This window comes from Cyprinodon tularosa, unplaced genomic scaffold (genome assembly GCF_016077235.1).
Source record: "Cyprinodon tularosa strain WSP-4 unplaced genomic scaffold, ASM1607723v1 ctg102, whole genome shotgun sequence".
NCBI lineage: Eukaryota > Metazoa > Chordata > Actinopteri > Cyprinodontiformes > Cyprinodontidae > Cyprinodon > Cyprinodon tularosa.
In genome coordinates, this window is record NW_024037805.1 from 975,256 (window position 1) to 994,334 (window position 19,079).

Here is a 19,079-nt window from a genome sequence, read left to right on the forward strand (position 1 = left end):
GGCTTATTTGCCCAGATAAAATTTTTTAGGTATGGAGGAACAGCTCTCCCATGTATAAAAATAAATACATGCTCAATAAATTAATAAGCATTTAATGAATTACCCCCCGAAATACAATGAATAAATATGTAGGTAGAAATTAAATTATACAGTGAGACATAAATGTATATATATCTCTTAATTAGCTTCTTTATTTTTTCACCTCCTTTTGTAAACAGTTTCATTTGTTACTTGAATCGACTGTTTAATTGAGGTCTGAAGACGTTTTCTCTAAGGGAGACCCTAAAGAAATAAGATGCCTTTTGTAGGGTTTTGTTTTCCCTAGAGATGTCCATTGAATGCAAACTCATAGCCATGTCTCGATGTGTAGAACACTACACAGTACCTTTCATTTGGTTCTAAAAACAGCAGATTGTTTTTTTGTCTACTAGTAATTACTTTTTTTTTTTTATTATGCTGATCATAAAGCAATTTTTACACTGTGTTATGTCATTGGCTGATCTTTAATAAATATTTTAACCATTGTATCAGACTCATTTTGAATTGATATTAGGTTGGTACAACGTTAAGTAACTTCTGATGTAGTTAAGCTACTGTTAACGCATTAGTGTAACTTAGCTTGCTATAATTCTTTAGGTGGTAGCTTTTGTGTAGTGAAGTTTAATTTATTGTTGAGTAACTGATAGCTTAGCTCACTACACTGGACAAGTAGCTTGCCCAACACTGCCAAAACCCAGAGGACTCCATGGGGGAGGAACAGTGGACGATCAGGAGACGAGACAGACACAAAAACCCTCTTTCCACTGGCTGCCAGGATCCAGGACATGAACCAAGGAAAAAACTGAACAGAAAGACTAACAGAAAGACAAGTAATGATCTGGCACCGAATGCTCAGGCTGAACTGAATATAACCAAGAGGAAACAGCTGAGAGGAATAAATTATAATTAAAGCAGGGAGGGAAAATGGCCGGTGAAAGAGATCATCAATTATGGAGGAGCAAACAGGACAGATCATGACACTTGGTACACTTCAACAAACTACTTAGTTTGCTGGAGTTTTCTGCTCACATAAACCTTTTCATCTCTCCCCACATATGAATGGGACAAGAATTGCAGCTACAGAATATGGTGGTGGCCACTTTAAATATTAAAATGTGGTCTCCTTAAGCCACTTGAAGACATGATTAAGGTCATTGGCCATTTGAAAAGATATATATTTTGGTTTAAGTTTTCTTTTTGGAGTTTTTACAGCACTAGTGGCTCGTTTTTTTCTACAGTAGGCTGACAGGAAAGGGCATATGAGAGGGGGGGGACATGCGGCAAAGGTCCACAGGGTGGATTCGAACCCCGTGTCGGCCGCGTTGAGGACTAAGGCTTCCGTACGTGGGTCATGCGCGCTATCCACTGCATCACCTGCACGCCCCTCGGTTCAAGTTTTAACATTTTTGCTGATCTCCTAAAATATTGATAGTATCTCAAACAAAATGTTATTTCCTCATTAGGCTATATATTTTTTTAAACACTTCATTACTTCTAGCATAAAACAAACCCATCCCATTTATTATTCTTCAAACAAGCCAATAAAAACAAAAATTAACACTCCATTCATTTAAAATGCTCTTTATTTATCAGCCTTAAACCAGACATTTCAGATAAACTATTTATGTACATCACCTTTTTATAATAAGTGCAAACAGTAAGTGCCACAGAGCCATTTCCAAGACAAACCTTGAGAATCAAAATGCCAGAAAACAAAGTAAAATGCTTTTTTTATACAATCGTCACACATAAAAAAATATTAGTTCTCAAAAAGGCTGTTTATTCTTGTGATGTTTGATGTCACAGCAGCACTTAATACTTTGCTTCACCTCAAGATTTACATTTATTTGATGTTATTTAAAAAAAGAATACATATAAAATCCATAAGGCATTTCATTAATAACGCCCTGATTAACCATCCTGACATTAGGATGTAATGTCCACCTAAATGTAATAATAAATGACTGAATCTGGCCAGATCATCCCATGACCATTGAAAACAAACTGTTATCCATGTATTTGAAAGGTCTGTAATTTAATTTTTACCTGATAGATGCAAAAAAAAAAAAAAATCCAAAAGAAAAGAAAACAGGTAAAGATGCATAAAAATCCTTGATTGATATTAATCTTTAATAACAGTAATAAAATGTCACAGTGGAAATTGAAGGAAAAGTTGTGAAAAAAAAATATATTGCTATTTGAGTACATTTATTCAGTTGGGTAAAATTTTCATATTTGAGATCATTGATATTACATAATCAATCGACTTGTTTTTCATTTTACATAACTTTCTAAAATTGTGTTATGTATATTGCTCCTAGCATCTAAGAACTGCTAATTTTTATTTGTTTCTGGGGTTTGAAAATACACTTACCTTTTCTTTAAAATGGAAAAGATAAGGAAACATATCAGTCAAGTACGGGAAGTTTATATTCAAATGATAAAATAGTTTGCCTATAGAGAGATTGTGGAAAGTATTTACAGCAGGGATGAGATCATCCTTTGAAATAAATCCTTTTTTATTTTAAGAGAGTATTTTCCACTGTTGAACCGAGGAAAGTGTTTTTGATGGGAGATCATTCTGCTGAAGCAAATGGTGGATTTATTTCGAGGCTTTTTAAACATCCTAACCAAAGGAACAATGTGGTCCTAACAAATTTTCTTCAGATGAGGACAATAAAGCCACTATGATGCCTGTAAACCAGTAAAACTAGATATTAACAATGGTGACAAAAATGCCAGCAGGTATTTTCCACAGTGATGCTTGGACTCTTATAAATGGGCACAGAGTTTTCTCAGCATCATCTGAGGCTGCATCCCACAGTTGCCTAAAATGAAGTTCCTCTTTCATTGTTTGACTTTCACAGTCCCTCTCAGTCCGCGTCTCCTTCTCGCCCTCGTTCTTTCTCTCTCCTCAGGGTTGCGATGGCCACAGCCTCATCGAAGCACATGCTGAGTGGGCTGTTCCTCTTTGCATCCCTTACGCCCCCTTCCAGAGCGTCCCTCTTCTTCTCCCTGAGTGTGGACGGCCTGTCCTTTTTTTCGGCATTCTCCCGGTCTCCCTCTCCTTCTCGCTCCTGCTCAGCGGGGACCTTCAGGGTGTTGTCTCGCCTGTCTCTCTGCTGTTGCTGGTGGCGGAGGGTCAAAGCAGTCATTTTGCAGTGTTGAGGCTTTGGGGGAACAACCGGCACAGCTTTGACCTGGTAAATCTTAGGCTCCTTGGAGACGACCAGCTTCCTCCCAACACATCCTAAGCCACTGTCACCATTCGCAGGCATACTTCCTTCCTTTGAGTCCCTAATATCAGATGAGATCAGCAGCTGTTTATCAGCACTCTGTTGTGTTCTGCTTTCGGCTCTGTCCTTGTCTTCCTTCTCCTTTTCTGTTTCTTCTGAAACCACTTCTTCTACGCCTTCTTGGTTAAGCTCAAGCTCATTTCTCTCCTGCGCCATTGCTTCATCTATAGGTTTTCCTACATTTGGCTCCTCTTCCTCCTCCATTTTATCTTCTGTCTTGTTTGTTTCATTTTCCTCCTCTGCTTCTCCATCTTTTTCTCCATCTGCCTCTTCAGCAGCATTCCTCTCAGAGTGTTTGCTCTCCTCATCCTCAATCACTTCACATACAACATCCTCAAGCTCGCTCCAAATGTCACTGTTTGTCCTACTGTCTGAATTGTCTTCCTCATTGTGTTCTCTGTGGATGGGTCCTTCAACACAGTCCGGTTCTCTAGAAGCAGAATGTCCAGACATGTTGTGTTCATCTGTAACATCCTCCATGGCACAGCTTTCAGGGTGTTGTGTTGGAGGAAGAGAAGCATCTTCAGACTCATCTAGAACCTCTTTCCCGCTCTCAAACTCTGTTTCAGTCACTTTGTTGATTTCCTGATTGCCCTGGATGCTCGGCAGCTCGAGCTCCTCACAGCAGCCTGCTGATGTTTCTGAAACTAGGCAGTTTTCAGTTGGACCGTCTTCTGTAGCTCTCTGAGATTCTTCTATTGTTCTGCTGAAATGACAGATTAAAAAGAAGGTCAAAGATCTGCAAAACATTTAAACCTGGAGAGAACAATACTGAGCCGTGCTGACTGTATATAGTTAGCATTAGACCTAGTGTTGCACTGATACCAGTATCGGGCGGGGCCCCGATCCAGCATTAAAATGGTGGTATCGGTATCAGCGCCAACAAATAGGGCACCAATACCATTTTAAGAACCAAAGTTTTATTCAACTATTGTCGCCCATTCCTTGTAGGATATAAAAAGTTCTACTGGATTCACTTTGTGAGTCTTTTTCCTGCTTCATAAATGTAGGCAGCAGCTATTATTTTACATACAAGTAGTATGCATTTCTTCATATATACACACACACATCAGTTTCAAACAGATGGTATCGGTATCAACCAATACTGCACAGCCAGGTATCGGGTATCGGGGGCAAAAAATGGCACCAGTGCAACACTAATTAAAACTACAAACCCTTTTATCAGGAACTTAAAGTAGCTCATAGTTGCATCCAGAAGTCATTTAATAACTAAATAAAATGGCACAACTGAAAATGTACCAAAATGTGTCCTGGTGTGCCCCTCTAAACCGGAAAGGAGAGTCAAACTCTGGAGGAGCTGCAAATATCAATTGCTCAGTTGTTGACAGAGCAACTATCAGTCATCCAGCTTCACAAATCTGCCCATAAAACAAAGAGTTATGTCTTGTAGAAACCAAATGCTGTTTGTACCAAAAGGCACTGCAAGCAACCCAGAAAGCAACCTATCCTCAGTTTTTTGGAAAGCCGGACACTTATCCAGGAGTCTGTCAATTCTGTTGTGCAGAACCAGAGCAATCTGACTGAGCGAAAGTTTGGTTGCTTTTCAATTAAAGCCTGTTTTTGGTTGCTATGAGCCGGACGACTGAGAATTTACACAGCAGTGGAAGACAATGCTGTAATACAAACAGTTTCTACAACAAATTCTCCCCATTGTGAACCATGAAGCTTTGAAAGACTCCTGATTGGTCGGGAGGTTCCCCAAACATCCAACCATCGATTCGGAGGTAAATTAAACAAATTATTCCAGCTAAAGCCTGGGTGAAAGGTGTTTGTTCAAAGAATTGTGACATTTTTTTAAATGTTGTTTTTTGTATTCATGTTCTCATTCAAGTTGCTTCATCATATAAAATCACAAGAAAATAATTAAAAGTTTGAAATGCCATCATGACAAATGTTATACAAATTTCAATAAATATAAAAATAAAAAAAATAGGAGAACAGTTTAATTCACTTCAATTGTATTATTAAATATTATTCAGAATTGCCATTTAATCAGGGTTTTCATCACTGGATGAAAAATGACCCCCATACAATTTAATACAACTCTGAGCAATCTCTTGCTAAATAAAAATCATAATTAACAGCAAGTTTATTTTCTGAAAGGTAAAATAAGCTAATTACAAGACATTTAAAAATGTGTTCTTTGTTCTCGCTTTGTTATTTTGACGTCTTTTTTGTTTATTCTTCCCATTATAAGTCAGTCACCTCTCAGGACACTTTATTTTCTTCATGTTAAAGTTAGTTTCCAATTAGATAAAGAATTTATAGAAAAACAAAACACCAAAACTTAGTTAGCATAATGATCTATACAGGTGGTAGCATTAGCCCGAATTTAGCTAACGGTAAAAAGTTAGCATAATTGTTAGCACTTCTCTCTGTTTTTGTCTAAATATAAAGCCAGCACCAAGTTGGACCTTTAAGTCTTGATAAGGAAACCCCAAACAAATAAAACTGAATCGAACAGTAGATATATCATTTTATCACTAGTTTACAGTCGTTTTCCTTATTTATGCCATAAATGTATTCTGTAAGGCTATTTTTCTTGCCCTATTTAGTACAAAGAAAAAGAAAGTAAATTTGGTTTAGACTTGATCTGATGTCAATTAAAATCTGCGTTAACAGCTTCTCAGATACCATGTTTAACATTGCTTATTCAAAATGTAATGTTTTATGAAACTGATCACTGTGTTGAAGCTGAACCAAATAAGGTTATTGCACAGCAAATTCCCATCAGCCAAAATCTGCCTCATATATTGTTTAGAGATTTGGAAAATGAACTGGCTATAAGCATCATACATAAGAAACCATTTTTCTGGAACTAGGGAACTTGTCTGGTTAACTGATGGTGCGTTTCATTTGTTTTCAAGCTGAGCTTTAATCTGGATAATCAACTGGAGCATTAACTGAAGAAGAAATTTCTATTGTGAAGAAAAACACATGTGATCACATGTTTTACATGTAGAAGCACCAAAATAAATATTACGTGAGAAACCTGTTTTCGAAATAATTGCTAAAAGGTCCGTATGAGAAAAAAGCAATATCGTATATGTGACACGATTTGCTAAGCAATCCACACCAGAAAAGCTTGTGCTCAAATGTTAAAAAGCTATGTAATATATACATGTGAAATATATGTGTCCATGCATTTGTTACTTCAAGGCTGGACTATTGTAATTCTTTACTATCAGGAAGTCCACAAATTGTAGTTAAAAGCCTTCAGCTGATCCAAAATGCTGCATCCAGAGTTCTGATGAAAATGAAAAAGAGAGATCATATCTCTCCTATCCTGGCTTCTCTTCATTGGCTTCCTGTTAAATCCAGAATAGAATTTAAAATCCTCCTTCTCACATATAAAGCCTTAAATGGCCAAGCTCCATCTGATATCAGAGATCTGATTGTTCCTTATGTTCACAACAGAGCACTTCGCTCTCAATCTGCAGGTTTACTAGTGGTTCCTAGAATTTCTAAAAACAGAATGGGAGGCAGATCTTTTAGTTATCAGGCTCCTCTCCTGTGGAACCAGCTACCAGTTTTAAGTCAGTGAGGCAGACACCCTGTCTACTTTTAAGACTAGGCTTAAAACTTTCCTTTTTGATAAAGCTTATAGTTAGAGTGGCTCAGGTTATCCTGAGCTATCTCTATAGTTATGCTGCTATAGGCTTAGACTCCTGGAGGACATAGGGACCCCCATTTCATCATTCTGCTTCATTCTATTTCAATTCTCCCACTCTGCAGAATCTGTTTGTTCAATCTCTAACCCTATACTCCCTCTTTTTTTCTCATAATAGCTTCATCTGGTCTGTTCCAATTTGGCCGTGACTCCATCCTGGAGGGAAATATCAGCTGTGCTGCTACCATCAACAACTTTTTTTGTAGATGTTGGAGCATGGGCTGTTTTTCGGTGTAGTCCTATTGCCTTTGTTTCTCTACTTCTTTCTGTATCTCTGCTTCTGTCTCCTTGAACCCAAGTTGGCCTCAGCAGATGGCCGCTCACACTGAGCCTGGTTCTGCTGGAGGTTTCTTCCTGTTAAAAAGGAGTTTTTCCTCTCCAGGGTCGCTACAAGCATGCTTAGTGTGAGGGATTGACTTCGGTTGAATTGTAAAGATCCTTGAGATGACATGTGTTGTGAATTGGTGCTATATAAATAAACTCAACTGAATTGAATATTGTTCACGTATTACTAGTAATTATAATATCCACATGTAAAACCCTTGTCTTCACATGTTACTAAACAGTAGGATATTCAGAAGTGGAAAGCTTCTTCTCAATGTTGAAAAGCTGTGTAATATGCACATGTGAAACACATTTGTTCACATGTAACTAGTACTGTAATGTCAAGTCCACACTTGAGTTCAAATGTTGCTAAGCAATATAATGTCCACATGCAGAACTATTATGTAGACACGTTATTAAGAAAGATACTATCCACAAGTGAAAAGCTTGTGCTAAAATGTAATATACACATGTGAAATAAATTTTTTTACAAGTTACTAGTATAAAGTCCACATGGGGAACACTTATCATCACCTGTTTCTAAGCAGTGTGATATCCACACCATGTGTTCACATTGTACAGGTAGTATATAGGCCATATGTGAAACACTTGTGTGTACGTAACTAAGCAATATAATGTCCACATGTAATAACCTGTTCACATGTTATTAAGCAGCAACATGATTACAGTATATGTGCAACATCTGTTTTTACGATTAACTAATTAATATAATATCCATATGAAAAATAAAGACCTACATTCGCTTTATAATATCCACATATGAACATACTTTGTTCACATGTTACTAGTAGTATAAAGTTTTTATGTCTTACTAAGCAGTACGATATCAACACCAGAAAAGATTGTACTCAAATGTTAAAAAAGCTATATCATACATCCATATATGTGAAACACATTTGTTCACATGGTACTAGTATAAAGTCCACATGTGCTGTGATAACACTTTTTTCAACTTGATATTAAGCAACATAATGTTCATATGAGAAACACTTGTGTTCACATGATATTACATAGTATAAGATCCACATGTGAACTCACTTTGTCTTCATGTAAATAAGTAATACTATGTCAACAAATGTTTCTCTTCACATGTTATCTAGCAGGATAATTTCTACATGTAAAACAATTGGTGTGACAATGTTCAATAAAATAACAATATTTGAAAACACTGTTCATCCATGTCAACATGTTACTAAGCTATATAACGTGTACATGTGAAAACATTTCAGATATTGAAAGTATTCTGCATTTCCTTCACATGTTGCTAAGATTCCATTTCTATCAAGAAAACCTTAAAAACTACAATAGCCATTTGTGTCTGCTGGAGGACCACAGCTATTATCAAAACTGACAGTTCTTCCAGATTTAATAATGGCACATTCCTCCAGATATGATGTCGTTCCTGTACCCTGACATGAAATTTACAAGGAAAACAGAAAAACTAGCTCATGCCGGGTAATCTCAGTTAATCCAGAAGGTTCTAGTAATAATAGTAATAATCTAAAGATCCCTCTCACTTCCACCCCCCTCACCATTAATATTTATTGTATCTTTCATCATATTTATCAGAGAACTGGTCATAAATGTGTTTATGATTGGTGATAACTAGTGTTGCGCCGATGCCATTTTTTGGCACCGATACCCGATACCTGGCTGTGCAGTATTGGCCGATACCGGTACCATACCGATGCCATCTGTTTGAAATTGATGTGTGTGTGTATATATATATATATATATATATATCAGTGACGTGCGGTGAGGTTCATAGCTGGTGAGGCACTGACGTCATCAGAATCAGATTTGCAAATAGATGCATAGATTGACAGCAGTTTACAGGTTATGTTTCACTTCTGCATCCTTACACATACAAACTGTAGCTCACAAAACACACATTTCCTTAAAAAACAAAACAAAATAAATGTTATTACTGTCTTACCTTTACTTATAAATGAATAGAAGTCCTCCTTATCTTCCTTCAGTTTTAAAAGTCTCTCTGTCTCAATGGAGATCACTGCCAGGGAAGAAAGCCTTCCTTGATCCGTCCTGTTCCTGCCTTATGTTTTCAGTCTCTTGAGCACCCCCTGCCATGAGGCAAGAGAACTGCCTGCCTCACCTCGAACTTGTTCTCTGCCGTTTATAATCGCTCATTACACGAAACACGTTACACAAACACAGTTGGTGACAAAAAGCTCTGTACATTATATACATAAGCCAAATTATTAGAAATAAGTTCACATATTACATTTGTTTAAACCATTTTATTGACGCCGTACAGCAACATGCTCTCTCCGCTTTGCAGCCAGCGCAGAGCCAGGGGTTGCGCAATCCAAAGTGAGGCAGAGCTCGCTGCTGCCTCACCGGCATCGCTTCCAAGCATTTGAATGGGAAAATAAGAAAATTCAGCGATTTTGAACAAATAAAAATCGAAATTGGTGAAGCTACATGAAAAATGAATATTTTTTAGTACAAACCACCGGATGAATATAACAATTTAAATTACTTTATGATTATATATTTTCTTTCTTTCCATGATGGCTGGTGAGGCACTGCCTCACCTGCCTCCCCTGACCGCACGTCACTGATATATATATATATATATATACAAAGAACAGCATACTACTTGGATGTAAAATAATTGCCATCATGGCTTTGTCAAGCTGCTAAAAGACAAAGTGAATCCAGTAGAACTTTTTATTGCCTACCTGGAATGGGTGACCATAGTTAACAGTGTGACAATAAACTTTATCAAAATGGTATCGGTCCCTATTTGTTGGTACTTGTGACTATTTTAGTGCAGTATCAGGGCCCCACCTGATGCTGGTATCGGTATCGGTGCAACAATAGTGATAACGGTTTGTTGGTTCTCCTCTACATTTGGAATATAAAACTATATACTGGTTTAAACTGTGCTTAGGAAGTAATTGATAATGAAATATTGCTGAGCAAAATATTAATAATTGTTTACCTCTCTGTATCCATGTCAAGCTGATCTTCATGGTGAACTTCATTCTGTTCCATCTCTTTTGTTTCTTGTCTTTCTTCATCATTTCCAGCATTCTCCTGCACGCGCTCAGTGGGTTCTGTACAAACAGGAAGTTCAACATCCAGTGGTTGGTAACTTCTTTCTTCTTCTCCTCGTAACCCATCAAGCATGTCTCTGTCAGGACTGGGAAAGTCTTCAAGTCCAGACAGAGTGTTTAGAAAGAAGTCAGACGGGAGGCTCTTCACAAACATGCTCTCATCTTCTTCACTGCTATAATTTTCTCCATCGCCGTCGTCTTCCGAAACCTCTTCATCTGAGCTAGAGTTTTCCACGGGGCCGTCGACGGGAGACTTCATGTAGGGCAGACTGAGGGATTTAGTGTGTCGACTGTGCAGGTCCAGGCTGAGTGGTCTGTGTGGTTTAAACTCTGTTACACTCTGGGTTGGTCGTTCAGCATGAGCCATCATTTCATACTCGTCATCAGAGTGACAAGGAGGCTCCACGGAGAACTCATTAACCTAAAGGTTAAAGGAAAATACTTCCAAATTTCAATCACTGGACCTTTATACTGCACGATTTATCAAATATGTTACACCTTCAACCCTCCTAAAAAAAAACACACACACACACAACCCACCTGATAGGACATGCTGCAGTCCATGTGGTCCATGGCACTATAATCCATTTGGTCCATTAGGTCCAGGAATTCAAAGTTATCTTGAACGTAGCCCGACAGTTTTTGGTCTTCCTCGTCTCCCTCTACTTCAGTCGAGTTTAGGAAATCTTTAGGTTCAGACTCAGCATCATCTTCATGCAGTGAGGCTGCTGCTGCTGCCTGGTAATGGCTTTGCTCTGAACATTTCATTTCTGTAAAAGTAAAGTCAGGGTCAAACTTACTGAAAATATAAAAAAGCTTTTACAAAGAAATATACAATCTATTGGAAACAGGTTACTTGGAGATCGACACTGAACACTGTTATTATTTTTGCATCACCTCCTTTTTTGTGTCGTTTATGTGCAGGATCCCCATCTTTAATGATGATCTAATACAAACACTGCCATCTCAAATGTAAAAAAAAAAAAAAAGTGAAAATCCCTTTATTGTCCCACAATGGGGAAATTCGTCCTCTGTGTTTTAACCCATCCCCTTGGGGAGCAGTGGGCTGCCATTGTGTGGCGCCCAGGGAGCAGTCAGTGGTTAAGAGTCTTGCTCATGAACCCAGATTGGAGGCTGTGGGGATTAAACCGGGTACTTGCAACATATTCAGAGCACAAGCGCTCTGCTCTAACCCACAAAGCCAACATTAATTATTATATTCAACTCCCATACATGTAAAAACATCTGAACCCGAAATTAACATTTATACTAAGGCTGCAACTAGCGATTGTTTTGCAAATCCATTAATCTATCAATTATTTTTTTTAGATTAATCAGTTAATAATCGTATAGTAAAAGGTTCCTTAAGAAGATTTTTAACAGAATTGAACAAGGTCAAACTAAAACTTTTCCACTTAAGGAGTTTTGGACAGAGCAAACTTAAAGACGAAAACGATTTTTATCTTAAATGCAAAATCTTTAAATACTTTTTTACGATTTTGGTGTAACTGTTACTAAGACTGCGATGGACTGGTGACCTGTCCAGGGTGTACCCCGCCTCTCGCCCATTGACTGCTGGAGAAAGGCACCAGCATCCCTCGCGACCCCACTTGGGATAAGCGTGGTAGAAAATGGATAGATGGATGGATGTTACTATAAGAGGGTCGCTCTGTCAGCCAAAAACATGTTTTACAGTCTCTATTAATTTAATGATTAAGTGATTACTAAGTTAGTTGACGATCATCACAATAATCGATTAATCACGATTAATTCTTTCAGCCCTGAGTTATAGCATCTTTTTTTCTCTCTGTCTGGCATTAAATCAAACTAAACTTTTAATGTTGAGTCAGTTAGGATTATCCACATTATTTCTCTCTGCTTAAAGTCAAGGTTATTATTATTTTCCAATGAAAGTAATTTGCATATGTTTCCTTTAGTGTGTGTTAGAATTGTATTTTTATAACTTTTTATGTATCCTTCTACCAGCTTGTTAATCATTTTTAAAATGGGGTTTCCTGCATAGAATTCAGTTTAAATTATGAACCTAACCTCCTTTTTTGACATAAGGACATGTCTGCATCTCTGTGTTGATTTGAAGACTTTAACCTGAGCTTCTATGTTGCTTTTGTCAGTCTCATCTTTGCTGATTTGGTAAAGGAGCCTATTTTGATGTAGGGAGGAGTGTTTGAGGTTTGCTCTAAAAAACATAAACAGGTTAGTCTTATTTCAACTCATAATGTTTTAAATAACCTAAAAAGCACAAAAAAAGACAAAGTTACTGAGTGATTATGTGACCCATACGATACTCAATAATAATAATAATACTAATGGGCTGCTCAGGGTTCAATTCCTTGCCCCAGTTCTTTCTGCATGGAGTTTCCATGTTCTCTCTGAGCATGTGTGGGTTCTCTCTGGATACTCCGGCTTCCTAACCTGACTCCGCCAGATGGATTTGCTCCGCATATCCATCTGGAAACCTTCCGTTGAGGTAATTTTGGGAAGGGGTGAAAGTACTGGTTAGCTGATTGGCCTAAGTTGGTGATAGACGGGCCAAATAAACCAATCAGATCAACGAAGCATATGACGTACTAACAGAGCGACGACGAAAACACAACCACAAGCCAGGCTATTCTTTCCGAGAAAAGCCTCCAGAGCAGTGTTTTGCTCTTCTTTCAGTGAAGAAATACTCTGTAATTCCGATAAAACTTGCTCGATAGCCACGCTAATGCTAGTTTCATCGGCTGAAGCCGCCATGTTCTTTAGAATGAACTGTCGCGCTTCTCATTGCGTCACACCTCAACCCGGCTCAAAGCCAACGCTGATTGGACGTTCGTTCGGTGAACGGCTCCAAATTTTCGGAGAGTCTCCAGACTGATTTGCGAGTGAAACCTTGAAAGCTCGCAAGATCAGGATGGTCTCACTAGGCTACCGGCTTCCTCCCATAGTCCAAAAAACACGATTCTTAGGTCAAATGGCTTTCTAAATTCTCCTTAGGAGTGTGTAGATGGTTGTTTGTCGTGTTTGTCTCTGTGTTGCCCTGCAATGGACCTACGACCTGTCCAGGGTGGATTCCGCCTCTTGCCAGTAGACAGCTGGAGATAGGCACCAGCACACCTCACAACCCCAGCAGGGATAAGCGTGACAGAAAGAGAATGGTTTGATGATAATAACAATGTTGATTAAAGGCCTCAGCTGCTCCTTTTATCTCTGATATTTATATTAATCAGTAATGGATATGAATTGCTGTTAATTACCCATGTATTCGCTGCCTTGATCATCGTCTGCGATGTTTTCTTGATCACCTTCCCCTGTGACGGAGCTTTCAGAATGTTTCTCACTCGCCACATGCTGGTTTCCGATCTGTGTCTCCTCTTTGTGCTCGCCATCTTTTCCTGACTCCTTGTCTCCTTTCTCTTTAACTCCTTCATCCTTCACCTCTCCAGAGTCTCCTGCTACCCGTTTATTTCCTGCTGTGTCCAAGTCTTCTTTTTCATTTTGACTCGTGTCCTTTTGCTCATCATTTTTGCTCGCTTCTACGTTCCACTCCATTCCTTTGGGTTCCTTAATCTCAATCTTCCCCCCTGCCTCCTTGCCTTCCTGCTTATCCCCTCCGTCCTTGTCTCTTCCACGGAGGATAACCCTGTCGCCACCCCCCTGAAGCACTCCTAACGCCAGGTTAGAGGTGATATGTAGCGGCACCGTTACAAGGGTGGGGCCTGTGATGTGCATGGCAGCTCTTCTAGCTTTGTTGGAGAGTCCTGGGGACCTGGAATGGATCCCCTCGCTGCCTGGTATCACTAAACCATCAGGGTCCAGAGCTGTGTAGGTACCCTGTGTCCCTGCACCTCCGCTGACTAAGCCTGTTCCTCTGCGGTAGGTTACTGCGTATTCGCTGCTACCCAATCCACCGCCAGATGCTGGGGTGTCTAAGGGAGGCTGAGAGGAGGTGATGGCAGGGGACATGTTGCTGGATGGAGGACGGGGCCCAGAACGCCTGGAACCTGAAATACAAGAAACAGGAGAAAAAATGTTGGACATTGAGCCACTATTGTCTGGATTTGCAAATGTATCAGAGGAATTAGATAAAAATAAATCAAGAAAAGCTCATGTTTCAAGTGTTTCAGTCATTCCAGGTTAAAGGCTCTGGTTTACATCCCTAACGCCTCTCCTTATGGTAAAGGACCCATCTCTCTCTGAGCATCACTGGACTTTCTGTTTCTGGTTCTACTTCTGCTGTTTAAAATGTTTCCACTGTTATTTTCTCAATACAGATTTATAAACACTTTTGATTTCTCTTTTGTAAATGAGGAGCTAGGCCTCAAGAGATTTTCAGTAAATAAAAGCTGCCAGTTTCTCTGCAGCGTTTCATAGGGTTTGGTTTCTGTTCAGCTTCCTCAGTAGATTAGCTTTCAGATTAAGGTAACATAATCCACACTGCAGTTTGGGGGATAAATGCAAATAGTTTTGTTTTGTTGTATTGCTGCTCTACTATATAAGTTTTTATTATTCTATGTGTTGTTTTTTCAGTTTTTTTCTTACTTCACAATAGAGGCAAGCATATATTCTTCTGATAGCTGTGAAAACAAATCTCTTCGCAAGGGCTGATTTACCATTAGGCAAAACTAGGCAGTTGCCTAGGGCCCCCAAGTTCCTGGGGGCCCCATAAATATAAGTTTACATGTATGGTTAATACAGCTATTCCTTATTTGTGCACATTAATTATGTTTTTAATTAAAATCCTTTCGGTAAAATGCCATCAGGAAGCTTATAATATTAAGTGTGTCTCAGCCCCCCTTCAGTGTCCGTCACAATGGATCGGTCCATTTGCTGCACATGTTCGGAAACATCCAATGGACAGCAGCAAACCATTTGAAAACAAACAATGTGAAGAGCAGTGTTGCCAATTTAGCGACTTTTCAGACCCCTCTAGTGCTTTTGTTACAAAAAAGTGCCTAGCGCCAAATATAGCGACTTTTTTCTGCTGCTGGAGACTTTGGCGACAACATCTAAAGGCAGCGAACTCTGCTCTCCAGAGCAAGTAGATTGGTAACCCCGCCTCCTGCTCTCCTCTATCTTGTCTGCTGTCATGATTCATGCAGTTATTATTTCATCCAAATCAAAAATGGAGAACAGATAAGCAGATCATGGCTTGTCTACAGTGAAAAGAGGATCTGGGTTATTTACTTTTGCCGTCATCTTTTTGGAAACACAGGAAGGAGCAATCAGCTAAGTTAGAATGGGCTAAGTTAGAGACAGCATGAAAAGACAGCTGAGCACATTGTTAATATGAAAAGAAAAAGAGACAAAAAAACCATAGAGAGGAAAACAACAGGAAAAGGGACAAGAGGAGAGGGAATAAAGGGAGAACAAATAATGTATGCCTATTTTATAAAAAATTCTTTATCTCTATAATGGGTTTGTTTATGTTCTGCCTTCTTGATTTAGAGGGCCCCCTGCCTGTTTTTGCCTAGGGCCCTAAATTTCCTAAATCCGCCCCTGTCTCTTCCACTGGTATTTTGTGGATCAAACACAAAAATGTCAAAATCACCAAATCTTTCTACATCACCAGACAACTCTTAAGCATTTAAGTTTTTTTTGTAGAAAAAAACAACTTTGCATCAAATGGTTAAATATTTTATCTGAAATTTGAGTTTTAAAACATATTTCAAAGCATAGCACCTTCGTTGGGATAGGACGGCGTGCTGAGGGAGTCCATGCTTCTTGCAGGTCTTAAAGGCGTTCTGTCTTTTTCTGAAAAAACAAAAAACAGTGACATTTTTAAAAAGAAAAAAAAAAGACCCTCAAAAGTGTCTTTAAAAGCATGCACTACAGTTTGGTATGTATTCTAATATTATTTTGATCACCACCCCAAAAGTCCTTTTATGTTCATGTGTTAGATAACATGGAGGTTGTTTATGTACATTAAAATATTTAGTTTTGTGTTCATCTTTAAGAGGATTAGACAAACAGGTTTTTCAGTAAACCTCTAAAATGAGAAGAAGAGAAGAAATGTCTCTAAGAGGATTTCATACCCTTGGTGGAATGTTTGTGTTTCTTTCTTGGGTCTGGGAATCGTCCTCCGATGTGAAAAATGGACATCCATTTCCTGCCTTTAAGCGATCCTTTCCTCCTGAGGAAAAAGACAATTTGCAAACACACTTTAAATGTGAAATGTTCAAATTTTATCATTATCATTTCCCCACCCTCTCTTTCTATGAAACTAATTAAGATGCACACGGCCTTGAATGGGTTTAGTCCTACAGTGTGTAAACATGTGCATGGTGTGAGCTCTCTGGAGATCAGTGCCCTCACTTGTCTGTGCCTTCGATTATTGCATGGTAGGGTCTGATCGCCAGGGGTCCGTCTCCAGGACTGATGTTCCCAAAGTTAGGCTGAGAACCTGAGGACTTGAAGAACAGGACGTCCTGATTGGGTAGCGCTGTCGGAGAGGGGAGGGACTTCCTTCTCTCTGCAGGTGCACCTGAAGGACAGAGAAGGCAGCGATATAGCAATGGGTCTGACAGTGGAAAAGTGAGGGAGAGTTTGTTCAGACCTTCAAGAGGAAACAGCTGAGGGACGTGAGTGAGGATGAACTCCACCACGATGGACTGGACTCGAACTTCCATGAAGGCTGCTGTACCGTTGAATCCAGAGGCCTCAATGTCCTTCGACCTTATGTTCCAGATCCCCAAGAAAGAACAAAAAAGGTTATTTGTTTAGCAAAACATGACAGAGGGATTTAGGCAAAGGCCGTGGGCCTCATAGTAGCACACCTGAGCAGGTTGGGGGCCCAGACGATGGCCAGGTTGCGCGCATGCATGTTGGTCTCTGAGGAATATGAAGCCATCCGGACCAGATGTCGCATCAGAAACTCCAGAGTCCTGCAACATTAGTTATTAAGCATTATCCTTTATCAATAATCCTCCACCTGTAATGATATAGGCCTCTATACACATCACTAAGGGCTAACTATAGTCTTTTCTGATTACTTTATGAATATGAATGCATGGTGTCCTTTTATAATTTCTAAAAGAACATTTGATCTGTAAAAAAGTCTACTAAATAAAACAGGAAGCCCAAACAAACCCTCTTAAGCTCTTTTTTCAGCCTAATTAGTAAACCGGAAATCTTTTTATAAAGAGAAAATTACAAAAAAAAAACTTCAACACTAATGATGGAAACTTTACTATATTATAGAAACATTTCTTAATAGATCTATTATACAATTAAAATGAATGATATTTTTTAAAGTTTTCAATGTTGACACAGAAAGTTTAAAACTATTTTTATTTTTTGTTAATATAAGCATCATAGGAAAATGGCTACAAATAGATTATACAATAATATAGCCACTTATAAATTGTTCAGTGTTAATGTCTGGAAATGTTGATATAAGATTATATTCATATGCTGGAAAAAAGACATTAGCATCATTTTGCTTAGCTACAGTATTTCTATAATGTAATGCCCCAGCTGTACTGGAAGCCTGCAGCACAGATCCCAGAAAACTCTAACATTTCCTAACAGATAAAAAAAAAAAACAATGTTGTCAACACAATTCAGTCAATCAGAAACATAGAAATTTGTGAATATTTTCAAAACCCTTTTATGTATCAGAAATGTTGAAATATAAAAAATGTGCCTTAAGTCTCTGTATCTGGAATTAATTTGACAAAAATGCAAATGAAAACACACTCTCAGTCTGCTAAGGTTCAGACTCTTTATTTAATATACTCTCCATATTTACCTTCTATAGCACTAATAAATATCAGGGATCTGTGCTTTAGAGGCTCTCGCTGTGCTGCAGGAGACTCTACCTGTAATGAGGCTCTGGTAGCTCCTTCAGAACATCCCTGATCTTTATCAGCCGCTCCTCTTCCAGCTGGATGGCCACTGCCTCCTGCAGGAATACATGCATTTATTAGCAAACTACTTCCTTTTATAGTCTTACAATCTCCAAAGTTAGGAAACATAGTTTTTACTGGACCATATACTGTATATATTAAAAACAATTTGGGCAAGAAGCCTTTTTATTTGTTTTTAAACGTACAAAGAAATGTACCACGTACAAAAAAAATGTGTTTAGACAAGAGATTGCCATACAAGCACCTGACATAAAGAGCCAAAATATATCCTATTTTTATGAAATATCACATTTCTTCCTTTTATGTAAGGAGCTACTAATAATGTATGCAGTTTTCTCAAGACTGACCAAATGAGTAAATGAAACATCTCTCATTATAAAGGCAAAATAAGGAAAATAAATTTATACACAGCAAAAAAAGTTAATTTAAATAAGTTATTTTTTCCTAAAATAAGTGCTTTTGTTTTTTTTTATTGAGGAGGTAATTAAGACAGTTTGCCAACAGAACAAGACAATTTACATCTAAATGAGAGAAACAAAACAGTCTTATATTTCAAGTGCATAATATCTAATTATCTTATTTTAAGTGTAAATATTATCATTTCATTAGCAAATCATCTTATTTTCCTACTGAAATGAAGGAATTATACACTTAATTTAAGAGATTTTTATTCATTTTCCGAACGTTTTTGCAGTGAATATTTATATATTTCAGATAAGAGAGACATAAGAAAAAAACTGCATTGCTGTGGCATGGAGGCCAC

At 38.4% G+C, this 19,079-nt stretch overlaps 1 protein-coding gene across 3 annotated transcripts in view; it reads right to left on the minus strand.

Annotated features, from left to right (window-relative positions):
• Nucleotides 1–2,542: 2,542 nt before the first annotated feature.
• Nucleotides 2,543–19,079, minus strand: part of si:dkeyp-68b7.12 (rho GTPase-activating protein 30) — a 29,302-nt gene continuing 12,765 nt past the window's right edge. Inside the window, exons 5-14 of one of the 3 annotated variants that reach the window (XM_038279427.1) lie at nucleotides 18,269–18,351; nucleotides 17,225–17,332; nucleotides 17,005–17,123; nucleotides 16,764–16,932; nucleotides 16,484–16,581; nucleotides 16,131–16,202; nucleotides 13,706–14,452; nucleotides 10,992–11,221; nucleotides 10,337–10,872; nucleotides 2,543–4,041 (exon numbers count right to left, since the gene is read on the minus strand). In XM_038279427.1, coding sequence (XP_038135355.1) covers nucleotides 2,913–4,041; nucleotides 10,337–10,872; nucleotides 10,992–11,221; nucleotides 13,706–14,452; nucleotides 16,131–16,202; nucleotides 16,484–16,581; nucleotides 16,764–16,932; nucleotides 17,005–17,123; nucleotides 17,225–17,332; nucleotides 18,269–18,351 — 3,291 coding nt within the window. In that variant the 3' untranslated portion in view covers nucleotides 2,543–2,912. Of the gene's footprint in view, nucleotides 4,042–10,336; nucleotides 10,873–10,991; nucleotides 11,222–13,705; nucleotides 14,453–16,130; nucleotides 16,203–16,483; nucleotides 16,582–16,763; nucleotides 17,124–17,224; nucleotides 17,333–18,268; nucleotides 18,352–19,079 lie in introns of all 3 variants that reach the window. The other 2 variants (XM_038279421.1, XM_038279414.1) reach the window with 2 other exon arrangements.